We start from the raw sequence: 20,383 nt of genomic DNA, 5'->3' as shown, positions 1-20,383 counted from the left end.
TTACAAGTATCAGTGATTCTGCAGTAGACTGAATTGGTCAGAATTGTATTTTGTTTTTTTACTGGTGCATTATAATTATACATTAAAGCTGGATTCATTATGCCATATTCATACATGCACTTATCATAACTACATTTCTCAGAACACATGATTCAATGCTGACCTGTCTAACCATGGTTGTGGCAGTGGATTGACCCAGTCTTCCTGGGTGGTGGTCCCTGGGAGCACTCTAGTCACCCTCTGTATGAGAAATGTGCTCTCAGCCAAAGTCCTGACCCAGATCAAATCCTCCCTTCCTTCTTTCCACTCTCCCATGTAGTTTCTACCAAGAGCATTTTTTTTTTTTGGCACATTTGCATCTTGGTCTTATTCTTGTCTCTTCCAGCAATGTTCTTTCCAGATAGACCCATGTGTATCTTGTGGCCTCTATTTTAATTGAGATGTCAACTGTTGGCTTAACCAGATTACTTCTATTTCAGATGCACAATTCAAGTCTACAAACCTCAAAGATGATTTCAGTTGCAAAGTCCGGAAGCCTTAAGGCATTTCCTTGAGGAAAAAAATTTCTGTCATAAATGTATTATGTGGTGGATTAGTTAAATGTATAAACCCATGGTAAATGCATAAATGCATAATCCCTTGCATAAATGTATTACCCCTCATGGATTAGTTAACTGGGTTCTTCCACTATTCATTTCTGTTTACTAACTTATAAATTAATTCATTTGGAACTAGCTATGTCATATGATAATGTTGCATCAAACTTTGTAGTACTTCCAAATTATTTTGGCAGGTTGTCTTTGTTTTTCTCACACGAAGAGCTTGTTGTTCATCAGTTCCAATGTGGTGCAAAGCAAATAACTCTGGACTAGGGGTCAAACCCAAATGCTTGATCTGGTTCTGCTAACAATGGGTACTAGATAACTTGAAGGCTTGTTGGGGAAAAGAATTTATACCTGTGAAAGTGCCTTATAAATGAAAAATACTTTTAAAAGTAATACATAATTGACCAAATAAAAGTAATTTTCTGGATTCTAAAGTGAACTTATTTTCTTTTGGAGGAAAAACAAATTCTTGTAATCCCCCAAAGAAGCTTTTAGACTAAAAATCTAGAGGGTCTGGCTTATTTTTTAAAGAAAACTACAGAAAAAAATATTGCAAATCTAAGCAGATTTATGTACCTAACTGCTATGTGTGGCACTTCAGTGTGATCAGAGGCACTGTGAGATCTGAGACAGAAGGTGTTGTGGGTGTCCTGTGTTGGCTTGGGGACAATGGTGCAAGGTGCTCAGTGTTAGCTCAGATCTTTTGTAGAGCAGTGTGGAAGCCCAGAATCATAAGTCATATATCTCTAAAAGAAATGTTGCTTCACACTACTGTGTCAACTGGTACGATGAACTTTGTTCAGAGCTGGTTTCACAGCAAACCATCAACATCAAGTTCTTCTGAGAAATGAGAGTGAAGTGTGAGAAAGGCAGTGAATGAAACAATCAAGAAAACAGACAAGGCCATCAGATAGAAAGTGTATGGATCTGAGTGAAGAGTGACAAGAATAAGGTCAACGTGATGGTAAGAAAATAGATAGTAGAACTGGGGTGCAGTGGTACATACCTGTCATCCCAGAGGCTCGGGAGGCTGAAGCAGGATTGCAAGTTCAAAGCCAGCCTCAGCAACTTAGTGAACCCTTAAGAAACTTAGCAAAACACTGTCTCTAAATAAAATATTAAAAAAAGGACTGGGGATGTGGCTCAGTGGTGGGCTCAATCCCCTGTACCAAAACAAAAAATAAAATAAAGAAATAGAAAATAGATAATAATTTAAAAATCCAAGCCAGAGGAAGGTAGGGGAAGCCAGAACTGTCTCTGGTTGGGGATGCAGAAGTAACTGACAGACATAGAGCAGCTAGCCTTTCATCTGACCCTCTTGGTATGGGCATGGGATCAGCTAGGTGGAAGTCTGGTATACTGCTGGATTCATAGTGAGGGCTGTTGATAATTTTGATTTACTGATTTAAATATAGAAAAAGGAAATGAATATTTTTTATAAAACAAAATAAAACTAGAATTCTGGTGAAAAGGTTTGATAGATAGAAAGTTTAAGAAGCTGGGGCTGGGGCTGTAGTTCAGTGGTAGAGCACCCACCTTTCATGTGTGAGGCACTGGGTTCAATCCTCAGCACCACATAAAAATAAATATATTATATTACATTGTGTCCAACTGCAACTAAAAAGATGTTTTAAAAAAAGCTGAGATTCATTTCCAAAAGAATTTTAAATAATTGTACATATTTAGGCAGTACAACATGATATTTTGATGCAAGTATACAACTAGCAATGATCAAATTGGAGTAATTAGGATTTTCATCTCTTCAAACAGTTATCATTATGTCTTTGTTTTGGGAAGCTTAGAATTCCTCTCCTCTAGTTCTTTATATCACAAATTGCTGTAAACTGTAGTCACCCCACTGTGCTGGAGAACATGAAAATTTATTCTCCTAACTATTAAAGAATGATTGACCAACCTCCCTTATCTCCCCTCTGCTCTCCTCCCTAGCCTCTGGTGATCACTATTATACTTTTCTATGAGATCAGCAAAGTTTCCTTAACTCAGGAAAAACAAAGCAGCATTACCATCCAGGGTTCTCAAAATAACCAAGGAATCTTCAAATGAAAGGAACATGTGAAAAGTCAGAGCATCTTTTGATTTTTTTCACTTCTGTCTCTGTAGAAACAACAAAGTGGAACCATTTGGCTGAGTCTCAGGAGTTTGGGAACTCTGATAAAATCGAATTAGAATAGGGAGATGGTGCACTCGAAAAATCATCAATCAGCTCAGCTGGACTTCCAGTGTGTCCAATAATTCCTGAGAAAGATGGGGTTGATAGAGAAAGAAGAAAGCAAAGTATGCAAAAGTTTGTTTTGTTTTCCATGAAGGAGCCTAGAAACAAAGAGGCATGGCTAGTGTGCTTGACATCCAGCTATGGGACAATCAATAATGATCATGGAATGAAATAAATGATAAGAGACAGAAAGGAAATGCAGGCAGCAAAAATGTTTTTTTTTTAAACTTTATAAATAAAAAAAAATAATATTATGAAGCTAAGTATGTATTTCAGTAGCAGAGTGCTTGCCTAGCATACTAATACTTGTATTACAATAATACATATTTTGAAAAAATGGAGGAAATATTTGTTGGTTACATTAATGAATAATTACAATTTCTGTTTCTGAGTCTAATATTTTGAAATTTATCAATTATTTTGTCAAACTGAATTTCTTATGCCAGGTTTTTCAATCTCTTTTTATTCATTGATCAAACTAAACTTTTGTTTCATTGCAAAGAGTTTCTTTCACTTTAAGCTACAGATACACAGTAGTTAGGATAGGATGAGATCTGGAGACTTTTCAGTCTCATTTCACAACCAATTCTATAATAGCATGTGTATGTTTTGGGGTGATTAGTTCTAGTGGCTTTCAAATACTTTTACAGTAAAAAAAAAACTTTGAAAATGGGTAAACACTCTAAGTGTTCACCTAGCAAGCTGGAATTGAAGTCTCTTACTTGTTGATTATTTTCAATCTAGTCTCAGAACTGTTTACCCTGGAATTGGGTAAAGCATTTTAGGCATCTCTGCCTGTGGGATGCACTGTGGAGACATCTCTCTGCAAGGTCTCTGTGTGGCAGCAGATGCCCTTAGAGAGCTGCCATGTTGCTGGGCACTGAAAGCATTGTGGGTCCCCTGAGCTCTGGTTTCTTCAGGGCCTGCTTTGCTTGCCAGCCCAGGCCACTCCCCTGGGACTCCTGACCACCCCCAAACAAGGTGGGGGCTCAAGCCAGTGTGTCTGCCCCTAGGTTCTTTGAAAGGTCAGTTCTTGCTGGGAGCACCCATGGAGCTGGTGAGAGGAGGAGGGATGGAGCTGTGGTCTTCTTCCCACTCCTGTCACAGATGTGGCCCCCCATAGGTCCACAAGAACACTGAATTCATTCTGGGTGTGTGTTTTTACTTGCATGTAGTCTACACCAGAATGCTCTTGGCCCTTCTTCCAGTTTTACCATCTCCTGCCCAGAGCACCTACTGCTGAGCATCTGTGGTCCCCTCTGCCTATACTTTGTTTTCTGCTCATACTTTTTCTAGGAGCATTTGCTCCTAGAAAATTTGGGAGTGGCTGCTTTCTCTCTTCACCTTGATTACAAAGCCTTTGAGGATAGAGCTGTCATGTTTAATTATTCTTTTCCCTGGATGCAATCTACAGGGTGCCAATGGGTCATGGGCCTGGTGGAACTGTAGGCTACTCCTTCCTTGATTCATGGTGGGGTAGGAGTCTCATGAGGGCCCAGTTCGTAGCAGATGCTTGGGCTTTACCCAGCCTACACAACCTTACCTTGGAGGGTAATCTCTCCACACAGGCCACTAGGGAAAGCACAGATCACTGGGGCCACATGGGAGTGAAGATCTCTAGAACGCTTTCTGAAGATGAAAGCAGTGAGTCACAGGCCAAGTACCAAATAGCCAGTTTCTGAGACAAATGTGTAGGACAGCTCAGATTCCCCACTCAGACCTGTTTTTAATATCAACCTCTGAAGCTCTGATGCTTCTTGGAAGCTGGTGGCACTTCCTCTGTCCTGTCACTAAGTCCCTGGCCCCACCCATGGCTGAGGGCCAGAATTTCCTGCGTGTCATGCAACTGCCAGCTCTTTGTTCTTTGTCCCTGGGGGCCAAGACTCCCCCAGGGTAGACAGGAGGACACCGGACTTGATTACAAAGCCTTTGAGGACAGAGCTGTCCTGCTTAATTATTCTTTTCCCTGGGAGCAATCTACATGGTGCCAATGACTGGCCCTTCTTTGTAGCCTTCTCTGGCAGCATCATCATACTTCTTAAGGACCCCCTGGCCAGGTCCTGCTGGCACCCTCCCACAGGTCAGTTCTTACTGCGCTCTGGTGACATAATCTTGCAGCCCCATCCCTTGGCCAAAGGGGTCCGAGGGAGTCCTGCCAGACTCTGGTTGCTTCAGCATCCACTGTTGATTTCCTTGCCTCCGGTCCTTGACATGTCATTTGAGTTCTTTGAGCTAAACGGTTTCCTGCCAGGACCCTGGTACCAGATTGTGGAAAACAGTACTACCTTAGTTTTGTCTTCTTGGACTAGCACAGCAAGCCTCCAAAGTTTAGACAAATACCCTGCTGAATGGTTTGGGACTCTTAACCTTGCATAACAATGGAGTGTGGGGACAGAAAGCCAACTGCTGATGTGGGTAGAGGCAATTCTGTTTTCCTTCCAGGGCATCCTTTGCAGCCTGGAATGACTAGCATTTCATTAGTACCCCCCCCCCCCCCCCCCCCCCCCCCCCGCCCTGCAGTACTGGCATTTCCAAAGGATTGGGGGAATTTTAGGTGCAACTAGTCTGGGAAGTCACACTGCTTATATTCTGATCCTAACTTGGCCACTTTCTGTCTGTGAGACTAGAATTCAATTTCTTCATCTGTTATATGAGAATAATAGTAAAACTTGTCTTTCAAGATTGCTGTGAGGATGTGATTTCAAAAGAACACGTTTGTTTTTTAGTGTCCACTCTTGTGATGCATTAAGTGCTCAATGACTTGGTGACTGTCCTGCCATCTAGACAAGAGGTTTTTGGAATCAGACACTTAAAATGCCATTTAGGAAGTCTGGCCCAGGCCACATCATTGTGCCACCAGATACAGTGCCCTCTGCCCCTTCCATACCTTCTAGGGAGTTTCATTTATGGCAGACTGGAGTAGAAGTTCCCCACATGAGTAGGTTGCCTCCTCTGGGACTTTCCCAAGGTATTCCAGAGAACTGGAACCAAACCAGACCTCAGCCATGCATGTCTGGCATGTGACTCCCAGGCTCACCTAGTCACGATTTAGGGCCTTGGGTCTCTCATGTGCTAAGAAACCATCCCCAAACTGCACCCTCAGGACCTGCACCTCCCACTCCTGGGTAGGAAGGAGACGATGGGAAGGGGCCCTGAAAAGCAGAGAACAGGCCCCTAAGCTATGGGACAGTGACTGCCACAGTGTGAAATGGTCGCAGTCCACTTTGCAGGACCCCTTTCAGATACACCTGAATCAGCCAACAGCTGCAGCAAATAGCTGAGCCATGTTCCTCTCTTCTCGTACCTTTCTGCCATTCCCTCTGCAACCACATCAGGGCAGCTTATCCACAAACCAAGAAGAATCCCAACAGCTGACCCCTGACATGTGACAGGCCTCCCTGTAGACTCCTGTTCTGAGAAAGCTGGGTGCCACTTGGGCCTGGTGCTGTGAAATACACACCCTTTGCAAAGCAGAAGGTGACATTTTTCTAATGCACATGTAGAGGCCTTCTGATTCTTATTTTCTAAAAAGGCTCCCCATTGGTGTTTTGGGGAAACCCAGAGCTGGTCAACAAATAGTAAACCTGCTCACCAGCAAGCACCGTTCCTGTTTGTGCCAGCTTCACCACTCCTGGGGGTGGGTGTGAAGGCTGAGGGCAGGGTCATTGGATAGTAATTGGAGAGAGGGCCTACAATCTTATTTCTGGCATGTTCCATGCACCTGGCTGCCTGTTACTAAAGTGCAGTCTGGAGGGCTGAGCAACAAATGGCAGGGCCCCTGTAAGCTTCTGTGGCTCCATGGGCTAAGCTAGGAAGTTGGCAAAATGGTATGATCACCACTGTTGCCAAACACTGTTCCAAAAAACATTATTCCTTGAATATCCCCAAAGAATAAACCTCTCACCCTGAAAACCCTTGCCATCTGGTTTTCTTAATCAGTCCTTTGTACACAGGACATGTCCAAGTATGATCCCAACCAAAACTTCTCTTCTACTAACCCAAGCTCTAAGTCATTAGCCATTACAATTAGAATATTGAACTGCCCTGTACTTTCAGGCATCTGCTAAAATAGCTCTTTTGACGTCTCAACTCTAATAACCGAACTTAAAGATTCAGGAAAGTTAACTGCGAACTACTAACTCTTATGATCAACAGTTTGCATAGAGATCTGAAGCCAACATAAACCCTAACTTGCAGATGTTCAAACATGCGCTGGCAATTCTTTCCCCATATGGAAAGTGACATGGGCTCAGCACTTGCAACCTGTCAGATGTTATACAGCTGGTTGAGCCTGAGCTGCAAAATAGGACACTAATTGTGATACTGGTAGAAATGACACTGAAATAATTATGTCCCACTATTTGCTGTCACAAAACTCAAAAGCCTCAAGCAGGGGTAGGGAAACAAGAAAGTGAGGCCTCTAGCCCTTTCTGCAAGATGAGACACTGCCAGTGTGTGACCCTCTTCAACACTGGATTGTGTCTTGGTGCATCTGAGGACAAGGAGACTGCACTGAGTCAAAGAAGGGCATAAAGCTTCCAAGTGACAAGTGACAGACTTTTAAAATTTCTTTCTTTCTTTTCTTTTGTTTCATCCTTTCTCTGGGCAATAAAAAGGAAAGGGAAGAGGAACCACCCTCTGCAGTCTTGGTGATTTCTTGTTAAGTACATATATAAATACAAGTGTGTTGAAAGCATGTTCTCAATAAAATTATTAATAACTCTGGGAGGAGCCATATGATGTAGGATGGCAGGGGTGTGGCTCTTAGTGTGTTCCTTATTTCTGTGATTGGAGGCTGGCATGCAGAAGAGTACTTGATGACCACCTCTGGCTGTGGAATGTGGGCTCAGATATCTCCTTGTGTGCTGCCAGGTACCTGCTGTCTAAGCCACCCAAGTGTCTAGGTACTTGACTGAGCTCAGCATGCTCTGAGGCATGGCACATGTGACTCCCCTGGAAGCTAAGGAGTTCTTTGAGATAATAATAATAATAATAATAAACAAACAATAAAACACATGTGCACACACACCTCAATCACCAAAGTCTATAGCTGTTTCTGTGAATGAGTGATATGAAGTATCCCAGAAGTGAAAGTTGGGTTCCCTGGCACATAGAAACTAGACAGCACTCAATAAAATTTAAAGGGCCTCTAGCAGGATCCCCTAGTAAGGGAAAAGTGTAAGTTCAAGTTTAAGGGGGGTGCTCCAAAAAATTTGACTTAAGTGACCCAATTCCCTTGGGTAGAGTCCATGAACAGGGGTGGTCTGCCTAGGACACAGGAAAGGCAGCTTCAGGGAGCAAGCAAGGGAGGGATGGGGTGGTGGAGACACCACGGGTTGCACGTTTCCTTGGCTGTGGCAATAGCACTCTTGCCTGGGGACATGGCTGGATCAGGACAAAGCCCTCAAACTCATGTCTGTATACCTCTGGTATGGTATGGTGTGCTTTTGCCATGACAAAATTAGATTTGAAAAAAAATGTTCCCTACACAATACGCAAGGGATACACTGATTTCCCAAAAGTTCTGATGAGAGGAAGAGATACAGCCTTTCCAGGGGATTAAATTAGTCTTTGCAAAACCAGCATTTTCTCCTCCCCAATAAATTAAGAACTTTGAAATTTGAATTCTACATTAATTTTCATGAGCCTGGCCTTTGCGACTGTGTTCCAGGTGCCTGAACAGTCTTAACTCAGTGGCCCTGAAAGGGACTCAGTCAGGTCATTCTTTAACATTTTCCTCACACCTAACTTAATCATGGCAGAGGCACATATACCATCATGCAGCACTAGAAGATGCTGATACAAAAGAACAACTGCATTGGCACTCTGATCCCAGAGAGTAAACAGGCCACTAAGCCTTCATGGCTCTACAGTCACCATGAGTACTTGACTGTCCCCCCTCCACCTCCCTCAAGTCCATTTGTCTGCTTGGCCACTATTATCTCCATTTACCGTGACTGGTTCAAGTCAGTTTGTATTCTTTCAAGTTAAAAGCTGAGCATCAAATTAGAATAGTGAGTAATGTGTGGCAATGTTCATGAAATAGTTGGGCTTGTGTATTCCTATGTTACATGCAGTAATTCCAGGGTTTTCACTCTGCTCAGGCAAAGCATAACTTCAATTTCTTTAACCCTGCATTGAGGATCAAATTTTCGTTGTGTCTGTTGTGTGTGTGTGTGCACACATTTTCAGTGCTGGGGACTGAATCCAGGGCCTTGAGCACTGGTTAGGTAAGTGGTTTCCAACTGAGCTACTCCCCCTGTCCAAGGATCAATTTTTCTGTTATGGAGACATTGATTTGCCTTTCCTAGTCTCTACTGTAATATCTACTGGAGGAAAACAGCCTCTGAACTGAGCCTGTAGCAGGTTCAATCTCGCTTTGTTAGCCTTCATAGAAACCCATGTGATCTTCAAGCTCCAACAAAGGAAGAATGCCTTGCACATGATGTTGAACTTGGTTAAGTTGCCCTTTATTAACAAAAGTGTGTAGGTTTTGGTAAATTCCACTGTGGAGAACACAAACCATGGGATAAAACATACATCAAGAGACATTTCCCAAGCTGGGGAATTTAAGAACATGAGGAAAGAGTTTACACTGCACAATCCCCTGGTACTGGCTTCCTCCTTGAGTAGTTGTTCATGAGAAACAATTTACAATTCCTAAACAGTAACCAAAACAGTGCAAGAGGGCTCTTGAGATAGTTGTATGGGCATCAAAAGTCAGGTTAAAAAAACAGACACAGCAGTGGAGTTTTGGTAAAAATATTTTCTTTTGCTAAATAATCTCACAGTTCTCAACATATTACAACATTACACATGTATGCAGTTTAAGATGAAAACAAACAAGTTTACAAAACCACTGTTGGACACTTAAAAATAAACTCTGTGTTGCTTTTCTTTTTGGCAGCACCAGCCTAAACTTTGCAATATTTCAGAAACTTCAGGTACATTACAATCTTCTGAGAAAGGCCCAATACTTCAGAATTCCTGGAGTGGCTGTGGAGAAAGAACATTACTGGCAACAAATATAAAAACAATTCAAAACCTACAGGAATTTATGTAATCATTCATAAATGTTTACACATATTTAACCATTCACTCTAATATCCTTAATATTTTTCTGTCCTTTCATTGAGGTGCTGGGGATCAAACCCAGTGTTTCATACATGCTAGGCAACTGCTATACCACTGAGTTACATCCTTAGCCCTCTTAAATGCTTTTTCTGTTAGCATATTTACATTTCTTTTGGTTTACAAAAATATACTTTACAGGCAAATTGTTTTAGTTGAAGAAATGATTCTAGGGCCACATTTCCCTTTTTTGTTGCACATCTGGGGCCTGTACATGTGTATGGTCAGAGATTTTGTTTTCCTTTGTCCCCAAAGAGCTCACCTTTGACATACCCTCTACATGAACAGGAAAATTGCTCTTCTTATTCAGGAGCTCTTTTTGTGGTGGAATTCGGAGAACCCAGGTTGCAACATCTTTTTAGGGAGAGGTTGAATATATTTTTTCCTGTGGCTCTGCGTGCTTAAGAAATTTAAGTTGGCATAAAGGATTGACCACTGAGTTGGGCACAGCATTCCAGGACGCCTGTTGCCTGGCTGCAAACTGTGGGTGCTCTCACAGCCTGAATGTGGAACTTTGCCCATCAGAAAGCATTATGGGAACCCAAGTAAAAAATTTAAGTAGCTCAATGATATTGATGTCTTCCCCTTTGCCTTCGAAAGCAATCATAACTGAACATTTTGAATTATGAGGCAGAATTGACTGGATTAACACAAACACACACAAAAACTTTTCAAACATTATTTAATGAGGTAGCTGAGATCAAAGATCAAATCCACAGCATACACCAAGGAACTTAATAAATGATCAGGCATTTTGAAATGCAAACATCTACAGTGTCTAACAAATATTCTTCCTTTCCATTTCCTGTAGGTACATGCAAACCTCGAGAAAGGCCCTGCAAAGTGAGAACAGCAAGGCTGGGAGTGCATGAAGCTGGACAGGAGGAGACAGGAAGGGCCCAACAGTGTATGCCAAGTTTGGCTGATGTACACCTGCTCATCATGGAATTCAATCAAGGTCAGTCTTACATGGAACAAACATCACTTAGAACCCAGACACATGATGGGTGCCTTGACTTGAGGCAGCAAGGAGTACAGGGCCTGGTGCACTTATACTAAGCTTGAGGCAATACTGAGTATGCCCTCCACCCCCCAACACCTTCCAGGGTCCCTGGAGCCACCTTCCCTCAGAAGGGGTCTGGGCCCCATCTTTCCCCACTATACCATCCCAGGTTCTGGGAGAGGCTATTGCTTTCAGCTGCTCATGCCCTGAGTTCCCAACCTCTGCTCCCAGGCATAGAATACCTTCCATGCTGCTTGCTGAGAAGCTTTTCAGAAGTCAAATTCAAATGCCTTCCATCTGGAGCCAAAGGGAAAGGTGGCCATGCCAATCCTGGCAGCATGAATTTTATGACTCCCAGCAATACAAACATTCATAGCTCACCCACGCAGACACAGTCACATGCACACACCCTCACACAATGCATACCCTTCTACACGCTCACAGGCATACACTCTCACATGTTTTTAAGTGCTGTACATATGCACTCGCTCACATGTGCACACGTTGTGTGTGTGTGTGTGTGAGCCCAGTAGCATCCCAGGTACAGCAAGCTCAGGTGAGGCCATGATCCAAGGTCAGGGGGGAAGGTGGGTGAAGTAAAAGGGTCTGGGACTGGGTGGGGTCACTGGGGAAAGAGCCCTGAGCTGTCCACTTTGCAGTGGTCATTCACTTTGCAGTCCTTGGAGGAAGTAGCCAGCACACCAGCACACCACAGGGAGCCTGCAGGCAACCCGGAAGAAAAGCAGCAGGAAGGAAGGCACCAGATCCCTCTGTGTTAGGTTTCTGTGGTATAGTTATTGTAGGCCAGGGGAGGCAGGGCCGAAAAGCTGCTCCACCGCCTGGTGCCAGGCTGGGACTCCACACGCCCTTGCTCTTTATATTTACCCAGAATGTTTTTGGCTTCTTCTGCATCCCGCAAAGGATTCTCCCCATATTCTTCCTTCAGCCACTGCCGATACTGTAGAAATTGGAAATATATTTGAAATGTCACACACCTGCATTCACCGTGACTTTCACCTATTACTTAATGGTCGAGATGATAGCACACGTAAACAGGGAAATCAAAGGGCACTGGGTAATCACAGCTAACAGAAATAACTGTTCCTTTAAGGTTTTGGCCTGAGGACATAAAAATAAGTCAAACCAATGCATCTACTTGACAGACTTGGATGGAACAGTTACTGTCTGTTGCTGAGGGTTCCTTACAAGAAACAAGTGTCCTCATGCTATCTGTTTAATACTGGCAGCCAAGATTAAATTGCTGAATCCAGAAGAAAAACATGGAGAATTTTTACAATTCAGTAATTTTATAAAGAAGAACCTAAAATCTGAGTTTACATGATTAGTGGTGAACAATATTCCCTACTACCCTCTCCTGGCTAAACACATCTTTAAAAACTTAAAGGCTAAATGAATTAAAAGCAAAAAAGAAAAGCAAGCAAGCAAGGCAAATGAAGAAAATGATACTTCACTGAAAGGAAGAGGAACATGCTAATATTAGGAGTACCAGGTGTAAGGAAAATGACAAGGGATACAAGACCCCTATGGCTGTAGCTGGGGCACAATGGATTGCTGACAACTTCTGTGGGGATAAAGGTGAGCACCCTTGAACCCAATATCCTCTGTGGGCCTCTCCAGTTCCAACCTTCTTGATTCTGGGACTGAAGGAATTGTCCCAGGGCAGTTGCCTGCGTCTGAAAAGCCTCGTGCAAATGAGCATTGCTTACCTGGTGGACTTCATGTTTCTCAAACTCCTGGAGCTGCCTCTGGAAGCCCAGATTGGGGTTGGCACAGGATCTCCCTGCACGCACGGTGTGCAGGGCATCCTCCCAGCCAAAGTCCGTGACGGTCATGATATAAGCAATCACCAGCGTCACACTCCTGGAGACCCCAGCCAAGCTGCAGAATGGAGAGGGTCATGAGTGCAAGGGCAGTTTTGGAACCATGTGTCTGTCACCCAACCCATTTGGGGCTGGGGATTCAGAGCATCTCATTTTAGGGAGTCTTCCTGCTTTGGATTACACATGGACAGCATGAAAGTATGTTATCAGGAAATCCTTTGGAAACATAACAGTTTCCCCCTACTCTGTGCCACTAGATCTCAGGCATCCTTTAAACATTTTGGCCTCATGCTTCATTGATTTTCTATAGGATAGAGCTACAGACACTTCTACCTTATGATGTTCAATTGCTCCTGAACCTCTTCTCAGACACTTCCTATTTTTTTGGTCAAATAAAATAACTCAAACATACCAAGGGGACTTGAGGCTTCCTGGACCTGTGGAACAAGTTCATTTATAAACTGCATTAGTTTAGAATGTGTCATGTTTTTTAAAAGTCTGGTTTGGTTTTCTTAGCGACATGAGGAATAAAACTGATTTTTAGAACCCATGAAATCCAGAAGCCCTTAGCAAATCTTACTTTTGTGTTTTTTTGACATAATTGAGCAGAATACTAGAGCAGGCACACTGCAAGTGCTTTGGGGCCTGGGGTCAGGCACTAACGGTCAACTCCAGCAGGCTAAGTAAGGAAACTATTATGGTTTGGATCTGGGATGTCTTCCAAAAGCTCATATTAAAAACATGGTCCGTAGGGTAGCAAGGTTCACAGGCACTGATTGGATCATGTGGGCTCTGACCTCATCAGTGAATTAATTCACATGATAGATTAATCCACTGGTAGCTGGATGGACTACTGAGAGGTAGGACTTAGTTGGAAGAAGCAGGTTACCGAGGGCATGCCTGGAGGGGTTTATTTTCTCCGGGACCCCATTCTCTCCCTCTCTCTGTTTCTAGGTTGACATAAGCAGAGCAACTTTCCTCTGTTGGGCCCTTCTGCCATGATACTTCTGCCGGGAAGCTGGCCAACCGTGGACTGAATCCTCTTAAACTGCGAGCTAAAATAAACTTTTCCTCCTCTCAGTTGTTCTTGTCTAGTATTCTGGTCACAGTGGCACAAAGTTGACTAACATAGAGACCAATTTAAAATACATATGCAAATTAAGGCAACCATAGAAAAGTTGTGCTTTGACAGACTTAGAGTGTTCCAGCAACGGTTTAAGATTGGGAAGTCTAGCAAATGTCTCATTTTTAGAAAAGCCTTATAATTAGATGTATATGGTGGTGTGAAATAAGAATTTCTAGACTATCTGGCCAACACATATTTAAATAATAATAAAATAATTAATAATAATAATAATACCACCACTACCTTACTCCTAAGTAGTAGTTCTTTATATAAGGACTTTATATAAAAAACACTAAGGGAGTTTTACAAAATTAAACCCTCGTAGCAAGGCTATAACCCTGAAGATCTGAATTCACCAGGAGCATGGAAAAGCCTAGGGGTTGGAATTTCAGAACTCCCCTTTATTTTACCTCCAAATGCACTCGTAGGTGCTTTAAAGTCAAATGTAACTGAACATAAAAAACAACCATTTGTATGTGTCACATTTCCTACTCTTTTAAAAAGTGAAATGAAAAATCACACTATTTCAAAGTTGTATAAATTGGTAGAACACCACTCTTGAAGTCACTGAAATAGCTCATGCCCTGACTAGCCTTCAGAACACATTGCAGTTATCCTAAGTGGCTTCTCTGGCTATCATGCATGCGTTCTCTCTGTCCTGACAGGGCTGCCACCAACCTTAGCAGCAACACTCCCAGGAACTGGCTTCACATTTTCAAAGAGTTTTGCACTGCAAGGGTGGCTGTTTTGGGGGAAGTCAAAAAAGATTGTTGTGCTTTAAGATAATTAATGCCACACCTTATTCAAAGGGAAAGGGGGCAGGTCCAGCCCCCCTTCATAGACAACAGAGCCCTGGATCCAGAATGTTGACTACTAGTTCCCCAGACAAATTAGCTATTACCATGATTACTACTGGTAACACAAATGACATTCCCCTGAGAACTTACCATGTGCCAGACACAATATTTGCCAGGCATGAGACCAAGAGTTTTATATGCATTCTCTGGGTTGAGTATGTAGAGTAACTTTCTTTTCACAGTATGTATATGTGTACATAGTTGTCTCTTGGTGTCCATGGGACACTGTTTCCAGGACACAACCCAGATACCAAAATGCTCAAGTCCCTTAAACAAAATGGCATAGTATTTGCATAGAACCCACACATATCCTCCTACATACTTTACATCTTCTCTGGATTATAATATAGAAATACAACATAAAGGCTATGTCAATAGTGGTATTTCTTAAGGAATAATGACAAGAAAAAAAAAGTCTGTACATGTTTCATATAGAGGCAACATTTTCTTTTCCTGAATGATTTTGATTCATGGTGGGTTGAATCATGAATTCAGAATCCATGGATAGGGTGCATCAACATTGTTTCTCTCTTTCTCTCTCCCTCCACCATCTCTATAAAATATAGAAGAGTGTAGGTAGATAGTTGTCAATAAACTAATTCTGAGTCTATTTAGATTGTTTCAAAGAAAAGTAGTAAGCCAAACACTCATAAAAGCCCCAGGCTGTAAATGGAGAGGAAATGGTCATATTGGTGTTACAGTAATACATTACTAAACACCTACATTTGCAATCAAAATTCTCTAGGAAGAAACAATGCTTTGAAAAGGTCACTGAGGTTTCATGGATGAATCTACAGAATTGGTAGTTGTCTCTTGGTGTCCATGGGACACTGTTTCCAGGAGGCCGTTCTGATGAAATGTTAAGACACAGGCTAGCAAAAAACAGTGTCTGTTGACTAGTAACCCTCACAGTCCCTATAGAAATCCTCACAGTGAGTAAAATGGAAAACAACAAAAAGAAAAGCAAAACCAGGTAGGGTTTTGTTGGAACAAAAACAGGCAATGACTAATGCATATCTGGGAGAGGTGGAATTATGTTTGAGACTCTGGGTTTAGGAAAAAACATTAGGAGATGAAATAATCACACAGAGAAAGACACTCATGAGACATCAAGCTAAACAGAAAATACTAAGTAAGGTATTATTCAGAAAGAAACATACGTACCAGTGCACCAGACAGCCCTCACCTTGGAGTCTGCATTCATGAATGAATTTAATACTTTCTTTGAAATGTCTTGTCCTAGGCACAGGATAAAAAGAAAAAGAGAGAGAGAAGTGACATAGACTTTACTCAACATATAATGAAAAGAAAAATCCACCTAACACCTTTCTGAAAGAGCTCAAGAGTCCTACACCTTCAAAACCTGGTCAACTATCTGGGACCAGGGCTGCCTTAGCCTTAGAATGGGTCACAGGCATGCTGAGGTCTGGGGAAGGCTGCCCATGGTGTGGAATTTTTAGAATTTCTCTACAGAACATCCATGAAATACAAAGTTGTCATTTACTGGTAGTTCTGCTCAGCCTGCTATGTTCAATCCGAATCAACAGCTCAACCAGGGACCTTCAAGCTGGCTGTGAATGCTGTATAGTCAAGTGAACTAGATAAGGAAGGCGTCCAGGCTATGTGTTCCCTGTCCTAGAAGCTAGTTTACTTGTGACAACCTGAGAAGCCTAAAAGCATCCTCCCACAATGGACTCTCCAGATTTTGGTAGGTTCTGTCTGTATGTCACTGGACAGCCATGGGGAAATGGAAATTTCACCTCTAATTTCTGCTCTGCCATTCCATGTAGCTTGGGGAATGCAACTCAGAGATTAGGCATGACCCCTCACGGGGTGGACCAGGCCATGTGTATCAACCTATTCTGAAATTCTAAATGATTATTAATGCCACAATCCTTCCTTCTTCTGACCCTCAGATTTTTGGGCCACCCCTTTCACTAGTCACTTATTCAGCTCCTAACTGTTGAGGAAGTGCCTATTTATATGTCCTTGCTCACAGGCATGGGCCGCTCCTTTCTGAGCAGCTTTTCAGAGGTCAAGTTCAAATGCTGGGTTGTTTGAGATACAAATATGGGGACCCACTTTGATGAGTTCCCAACTGGTGTGTGTGCCCTTATGTACAGCATTCTGGACTGAGCTGTGGACTAACTGCAGGTACTCCAGTGGACCAAGTACCTGCTTTTAAAGTACATTCTATCTTTGACTGGCTTCTACAGCAGTAAAACACCAAAAGCTACCCATGAACTAAATACATTTCCATTTAAACACTGAGTACTGACTATCTGCCTGGGATGCTGTTAAGCTTCAAGACATTCAGTGACAAATAAGATGTTGTTTCTGACTGCAGAATAAGAGGGCAAGTGCAATGAATCAGAACGGGAAGCTCAGGTGTGGTGTAATAACTCTCAGCTACTAACTACAGAAGAAACCCGAAAGCCTCACTGGAGGTGCTCACTGAGATTGGGATGGATGAGAGGTAGAAGACATTTTAAACCTGCATACATACATACATAAGGAACCCAGGCACCTATGTTCTGTCCACAACCAAAGTGTTGCTACAAGTGGAAAGTTCAAGTAGGCTAACCCAAAGATTCCAGACTCTTACCTGAGGGTCTAAATAGCATGACACTGCAAGATCAGCTTTCCATAACTGTCCTAAAGACAAATGCTCCCAGAACATAAATTTATAAAGTGACTCAGAATTGCAACATTTTCCCAAACACTGGCTTTGTACACAGCAGGCAAGAAAGCATTCTTGCTCTAATCTTGAAATCTGAAGTTTTAGTACTGAGAGACCTCAGAAGAGCCAGGCAGCAAAACTGAGTGCAAAGAGGGGTGAAATGGGGTGCTGGGCTTCCCACTGTGGGCTGCAGGAGGGAGGGAAGGTTTGGTGCTGATAGAGCTTCCTATCTCTCAAGCAAAACCAGCCACTCAGAGGTGACAGTGAAGCATTCTGATCTGGAAGTACTGGATATGTGGCAAGACATGGCCAGTTGCCCTGGTTTTGTGTGGGACAGCAAAGAGCTCAGGCCTGGGGAATGGCCTAGTTTCCTCTATCTACGGCAATGGAGAAGGAAAGGGAAGGCTGTGTGTACATGGTGATTTCTGGAAAAGTGTTCCCTTCCTGATGAAAGGAAAGTGATCTATCTTTGCCTCTAGTTTCTTGCCAGGGAACGGCAAGAACCATGCTCAAGGTTGCATAGCCACCTGTGACCACAGTGACAACTCCCCAGAGTGAAAGGACAGCAGGATGGAAAGGCCAGACTCCTAGAGGACATCCAGGGTCTGCTGCTCAGGCCTGGGAGTACCACTAGCAGGCTTCCTAACAATTGCCTCTATCCCTGAGAACACAGTTTTCTACTTATGGCCAAATACAGTCTCCCTGATAACAGCAACTAATTCAACAATTTATAAAACTCTGGGACTTGTGTAGTCTAGAAGTAGCTCCCAGGTTATTCAGATTCCAGGGCTCTCTCTTTTTTATTTTATTTTATTTATTTAAAAAAAATAAATGACAGTCGAATGCATTACAATTCTTATTACACGTATACAGCACAATTTTTCATATCTCTGGTTGTATATAAAGTATGTTGACACCAATTCGTGTCTTCATACATGTACTTTGGATAATGATGTCTATCACATTCCACCATCCTTGCTAATATCCTGCCCCCTCTCTTTCCCTCCCACCCCTCTGCCCTATCTAGAGTTCATCTATTCCTCCCATGTTCTCCCTCCCTACCGCACTATGAGTCAGCCTCCTTATATCAGAGAAACATTCGGCATTTGTTTTTTTGGGACTGGCTAACTTCACTTAGCATTATCTTCTCTAACATCATCCATTTACCTGCAAATGCCATGTTTTTATTCTCTTTTATTGCTCAGTAATATTCCATTGTGTATATATGCCACATTTTTTTTTATCCATTCTTATACTGAAGGGCATCTAGGTTGGTTCCACAGTTTAGCTATTGTGAATTGTGCTGCTATAAACATTGATGTGGCTGTGTCCCTGTAGAATGGTGATTTTAAGTCCTTTGGGTATAGACTGAGGAATGGGATAGCTGGGTCAAATGGTGGTTCCATTCCCAGATTTTCAAGGAATCTCCATACTGCTTTCCATAATAGTTGCACCAATTTGCAGTCCCACCAGCAATGTAGGAGTGTACCATTTTCCCCACATGCTCGCCAACACTTCTTGTTGTTTGTCTTCATAATAGCTGCCATTCTGACTGGAGTGAGATGATATCTTGGAGTAGTTTTGATTTGCATTTCTCTAATTGCTAGAGATGATGAACACTTTTTCATATATTTTTTGATTGATTGTATATCCTCTTCTGAGAAGTGTCTGTTCAGTTCCCTGGCCCATTTATTGATTAGGTTATTATTATTTTTTTTTGGTGCCTAGCTTTTTGAGTTCTTTATATACCCTAGTGCTCTATCTGATGTGTGACGGGTAGAGATTTGCTCCCAAGATGTAGGCTCTCTGTTCACCTCACAGATTTTTTTCTTTTGCCGAGAAAAAAGTTTTTAGTTTGAATCCATCCCATTTATTGATTCTTGGTTTTAATTCTTATGCTATAGGAGTCTTATTAAGGAAGTTAGGGCCTAATACCACATGATGAAGATTAGGACCTACTTTTTCTTCTATTAGACACAGAGACTGGTTGACTACAGGGGGTGGCCAGAGAAGGCATGCTCCTTTGTTCACCAGGTTGTCCACACTGTGACCCCCAAGAGCTCCTCACACAGCTGTAGCCTCCGATCTTGCTTATTCTTGTGGGGTGTTTTCCCGTTTGGGGAGCATTGGGTCTGTGAGCACTGGTAGCCAAAATAGCAAAAGCAAATCTAGAAATGATGACAACTACCTGGATGAATGAGTAAACCACAGAGCCCTTCAGAATACACTGTGAAGACAGAAGTTAGCAGAGACCTTTTCTGATCCAGAGCAGGACTTGGAGTCTTGGAAACATGGCTGGTTGGGGCTCATCAAGATCTTACAAAGAGAATAACTAAATCTCTTTACTGAAGGCTCAAAGTAGGAGCAACTTGTTTTTACCCCTGTACATTGCAAACCACAGGTATGATGAAATCAGGCTTCCTACAGATTATGGTGTTGATCCTCCACCTTTAAAATAAGGGAAGGCTGTGCTCAGCTGGGGAATATCCAAACCCACCCTGAGTCCAGAGCAGGTGAGCAAAGAAACCTAGGAAGCAGAGGGGAGATGTTCCCCACTCCTGGCTCCCTGCTGGTTCTTTTCTCCTTCTGGTCTGCCCATAACAAGGGTTAAATACAAGACAACCATGGTATATGGCTCCCATCCACCACTCTGTTGGGGGAAAGGGCTGCTCACAGTCTCAGTCCAGGGTATGAACAAAACCTGTGAGGGGGACTGCTCAGAGCCCCACTGTGAAACTTGACTCATGCACATAACTAGGCATGAGGCCAAGTTTGGTAGACATTGCTAGAAATGCCTTTTCCAGGAAAAGCCAGGAGGCAGGCAAGCTCACTGGTATAAAACTGTGTGTTGCTGACAGTGTGCGGTGGGTGTGGGGGGGTTTATTTCCAGGGAAGCCAATGACATAA

At 42.7% G+C, this 20,383-nt stretch overlaps 1 protein-coding gene across 6 annotated transcripts in view; it reads right to left on the bottom strand.

Moving 5' to 3' along the window:
* Window positions 1-9,286: 9,286 nt before the first annotated feature.
* Dusp22 (dual specificity phosphatase 22) overlaps window positions 9,287-20,383 on the bottom strand; it is a 64,360-nt gene continuing 53,263 nt past the window's right edge. For 3 of the 6 annotated variants that reach the window (XM_027954817.2, XM_027954819.2, XM_071613616.1), the window contains 3 exons: window positions 15,961-16,035; window positions 12,700-12,871; window positions 10,635-11,930 (listed from right to left, as the gene is read on the bottom strand). In XM_027954817.2, coding sequence (XP_027810618.1) covers window positions 11,748-11,930; window positions 12,700-12,871; window positions 15,961-16,035 — 430 coding nt within the window. In that variant the 3' untranslated portion in view covers window positions 10,635-11,747. Of the gene's footprint in view, window positions 10,370-10,634; window positions 11,931-12,699; window positions 12,872-15,960; window positions 16,036-20,383 lie in introns of those variants that run through there. The other 3 variants (XM_071613615.1, XM_071613614.1, XM_027954818.3) reach the window with 3 other exon arrangements.

The sequence above is a fragment of the Marmota flaviventris genome, chromosome 6 (assembly GCF_047511675.1).
Source record: "Marmota flaviventris isolate mMarFla1 chromosome 6, mMarFla1.hap1, whole genome shotgun sequence".
Taxonomy (NCBI): domain Eukaryota; kingdom Metazoa; phylum Chordata; class Mammalia; order Rodentia; family Sciuridae; genus Marmota; species Marmota flaviventris.
This window is presented reverse-complemented; position numbering and strand designations above follow the sequence as displayed.